At 30.0% G+C, this 3,399-nt stretch overlaps 1 protein-coding gene across 1 annotated transcript; it reads right to left on the reverse strand.

Moving 5' to 3' along the window:
- Positions 1 to 685: 685 nt before the first annotated feature.
- On the reverse strand, positions 686 to 3,177 carry LOC130805691 (UPF0481 protein At3g47200-like). Its single transcript, XM_057670475.1, has 2 exons — positions 3,021 to 3,177; positions 686 to 2,139 (listed from the first exon to the last, which is right to left on the reverse strand). The coding sequence occupies exon 2, from the start codon at positions 2,136 to 2,138 to the stop codon at positions 846 to 848; it is 1,293 nt and encodes a 430-aa protein (XP_057526458.1). The 5' UTR covers position 2,139; positions 3,021 to 3,177; the 3' UTR covers positions 686 to 845.
- Between the last annotated feature and the right edge of the window lie 222 nt (positions 3,178 to 3,399).

The following is a 3,399-nucleotide window of genomic DNA, read 5'->3' on the forward strand; positions in this document are numbered from 1 at the left end:
TGTCTCAATGTTAGAAATAATCCAAGACAAAACTACATAATCTCGTTGTTTCCACTGGGCATATGTCGAATCTGTGGGTTGTGGAGGAGTGTCAGTAATATGGCTAAGTCTTCCCTTCCTTTTAATTGCAATCTGCATTAATCTACACCATTTTGTGTAGTTTTGATAATTAATTTTTTCGGCTATTTTTAATTCAGATGTGGCTGATTCTATATTTGGGTTGTTCTTTTGCATTTGTTGGAACAGTTTGAACATTTGTTCCATCTTTTCGATGTTTATGAGTTGCTGGTTTGTGTTTTGGTTTTGTTCGGATTCTGCCATTTTTGAGGTAAGGTTTATTTGTATATGATGATGGCCGAAAAAGTGTTGTCGGTCCCGGAAAACACCTTACGACTCTGATACCATGATAAATAGTTTAATGCGGAAAAATAAGAGAGGATTTTAGGGTTTAATGTTCTGATATTCATATGTGAAAGATGAGTCCTTAAATACAGAGATTAAGCCACTAAACAAGGAAACAAGAATAATTCTAATTATCCTACACCTAAATATATGTTTATTTCCATATATACAATATTTTGTGTATTTCTAATATTCCTACAGGATAAAGTTATCACTTTTGTACATTTATGCATTAATTTAGTGTGTTATTTTTTTTTAAGCTTTTGATGAATTAAAAATCTAAACTTTTTTCTAATTGGAAAAATTTATCAAGCATCATATAATAATTGGCAACTTCCATTATAGTTTTATTCTTGGGAAAAAAAACCCAAAATAAAAAGCAACAAAATACAATGTAAAAGTCAAAAAAAAAAAAAAAAAAAGACTAAATAAAGAAGTAGCTATTACTTCTTGTACAATTGCAATGCAAAGATGAGACCAAGCAATGGCACTAAACTTGTGAAAAACTTGATAGATTTGTGATGATTCAAGTAATCTCTCCCCAATAAAGGCTTCCCTAACTTCTTCTTGCCACTAAATTCATTCAAATCATGTGAAAGTTGAGCATAATAAAACCCAGGATTTCTCATTATTAAATTCTTAGTAATTTGGTTAAAAAACTTAGCCACCTCTTCATTACTTCCTAACCAGTGCTTAATTATCCCATGTTGAACCAGAATCTGAACATCTTCTGGTGTTTGAATCAACGCATCCAGTAAAAACAAGTAATCAACCAAGTACGAATCATGAAAACTGTAGCATTGTTCAAAGAAACTCATGTTTCTAACAACAGCTTCGGTACTATCTTGAAGTGTCAAGGTTGGGATACGTAACATACCCTCTGAAAACGTAATGTCTAGTAAATTCTCACTTCCTTCTGCTATAAACTTTACTCCTATCGTCTTCAGTTCTTTAACTGTTTGCGGAAATTCATCAGAATCCAGAGGATTTTCAGTTTTAATCGGGAGTTGGTACCGAAGTTTAGAAGGTAAACAACATATGTTTAGAAAATCAACAAGATGTTTAATGTTGGACGTGTTTTTTACTCGATCTCGACCTGTTGTTCTAGAAGCTTCTCTTCCCGGGAAGAATGTTTCGCCTATGAAAGCACATGTAACATCCTTGAAGGTGAGATTTGGATAAGCTTCGCCGAATGCTTCATCATATAAATGATCGAGCACAAAAAAGGGTAACTGGTTTTCAAGTATAAATAAATCTTGTTGTATTTGTATCATGACATCGAATTTGTTGTTCATAGGATGTGTACGGAGTGAAAATTGTGGACAAGACCACATAAAAAAGTAGATTATAAATGCAGCATCAACCATTACCATCTCGACGAATTGGTTACTAGAAAGACTTGGTTTTTCTGCATAGTAGCAACGAATTTCATTTTCGTATCCTCTTATTATTTCAATGAAATGGCCTAAACTTTTTGAATTTGGGCCATTTGTTCGGGTGTTAAAGCTTAAGAAGCTTTGAAGGTGCCTTAGTTTTAGCTCATGAGAAGATTTAAGGGTCTTGTTTTTATAGTAATACGGACCAATTGAAACAAATAATGGTTCATAACATTCTCTTTTTATCTTACGCAAATGATTAGGAATCCTGTAAATGCAGTGATTTGACGGAGATTGAAGCAATAGCAATTCAAGTTGTCGCTGGATAGAAATTTCCACATCATTTGTATCATCCGCCATTCTGCAATTATGAATAATCATCATTGTAAATCACACAAATCATAATTAAATCATCACAAATTATAAAATAAGACACATACTAAATAGCTGAGAGTAATGTTTTGGCTTATAGGGTAGAAAAAGAGAGCTAGTTAAAAATTTATTGAATCTAGAATTAAATAAAAAACTTAGTATTTAAGAGATAAAACTCAATTCTAATGTATTTTTATTTTGATAAGTTTTTAATTTTATCCGCAAATGTATTGTTTCTATTAATTTCATCCGCAAATGTATTGTTTCTAATTTTTAAATTCATTTAATGATAAATCATTGAAGTGTTCGCTCCTATACATGGACTTATTGCAAACATTCAAACTTCGTTTTAAAAAATTTACATTGATAATATTGTAGTTCGGGTTTCAAAATCAATCATTATAATAAATTTAACTAAATAAATATTTATACAATATTAAATTAAGTTTGAAATTATTTTTTGTTGGGGAAATCTTGAGACTATTAACTTTAAAAATATTGATTTATGTAAAAAAAATTAATAGTCATTTGCTATTAAAAATTTTTTTTTAAGAATAAAAATATGGCTCAAATTTCTAAAAATTAAGTGACGATTGAGATTTCAGGATTTATGGACTTTTAACTTCAACAAATATAGAATTATCTCATAGCATCGATGAATTTTGTTACTTAAGGCTGACCATAGCATCGTTTTGTTAATTAAGTGTATACTGGTATTTTTGCAGCATAAAAATATAACACCATAAACAAATTAGAGTAAATTAAAAAGCATATACTAGCTACAATATAATTATTTGACGGGCATATATAATTAAAAATAAAAAAAAATAAAAAAAAATATTGACATAAAGTAATAACAAACATATATACCAGAAATATGAAGGGTTGCAGCAACCAGATCCAAAAGATAGAGAGATGAGTATATTTTTGGGAGCTGCTTAAGAGTTAAGACTACGAGGGATCAGTAGAGTTAAGAACATCTTCTTCTATATACAGTAAATAATGGACTATTACCATCCTGTTTCTAGGGAAACTTCTTATATAATAAATAAATATAGTTACATTTATGTTATCTATGGTCCAAGATTTTCTAGAAGGAACAATCTAACTGGTTTCAAAAATACGTATAATTATTTACGGGGTGGCGGATTTAGGATTTGAAACATGAGGTTACGAGTCTAATAAAAGCGTTTTGATTCTCATTAACAAGTAAAGTAATTACTCCTTTCTATTTTAATTGTTCTACATA

This window comes from Amaranthus tricolor, chromosome 2 (assembly GCF_026212465.1).
Source record: "Amaranthus tricolor cultivar Red isolate AtriRed21 chromosome 2, ASM2621246v1, whole genome shotgun sequence".
Taxonomy (NCBI): Eukaryota; Viridiplantae; Streptophyta; class Magnoliopsida; order Caryophyllales; family Amaranthaceae; genus Amaranthus; species Amaranthus tricolor.

Excerpts from the sequence above, each read along its gene's own strand:
- LOC130805691 (XM_057670475.1), bottom strand. The coding sequence starts at position 2,138 with ATGGCGGATGATACAAATGATGTGGAAATTTCTATCCAGCGACAACTT.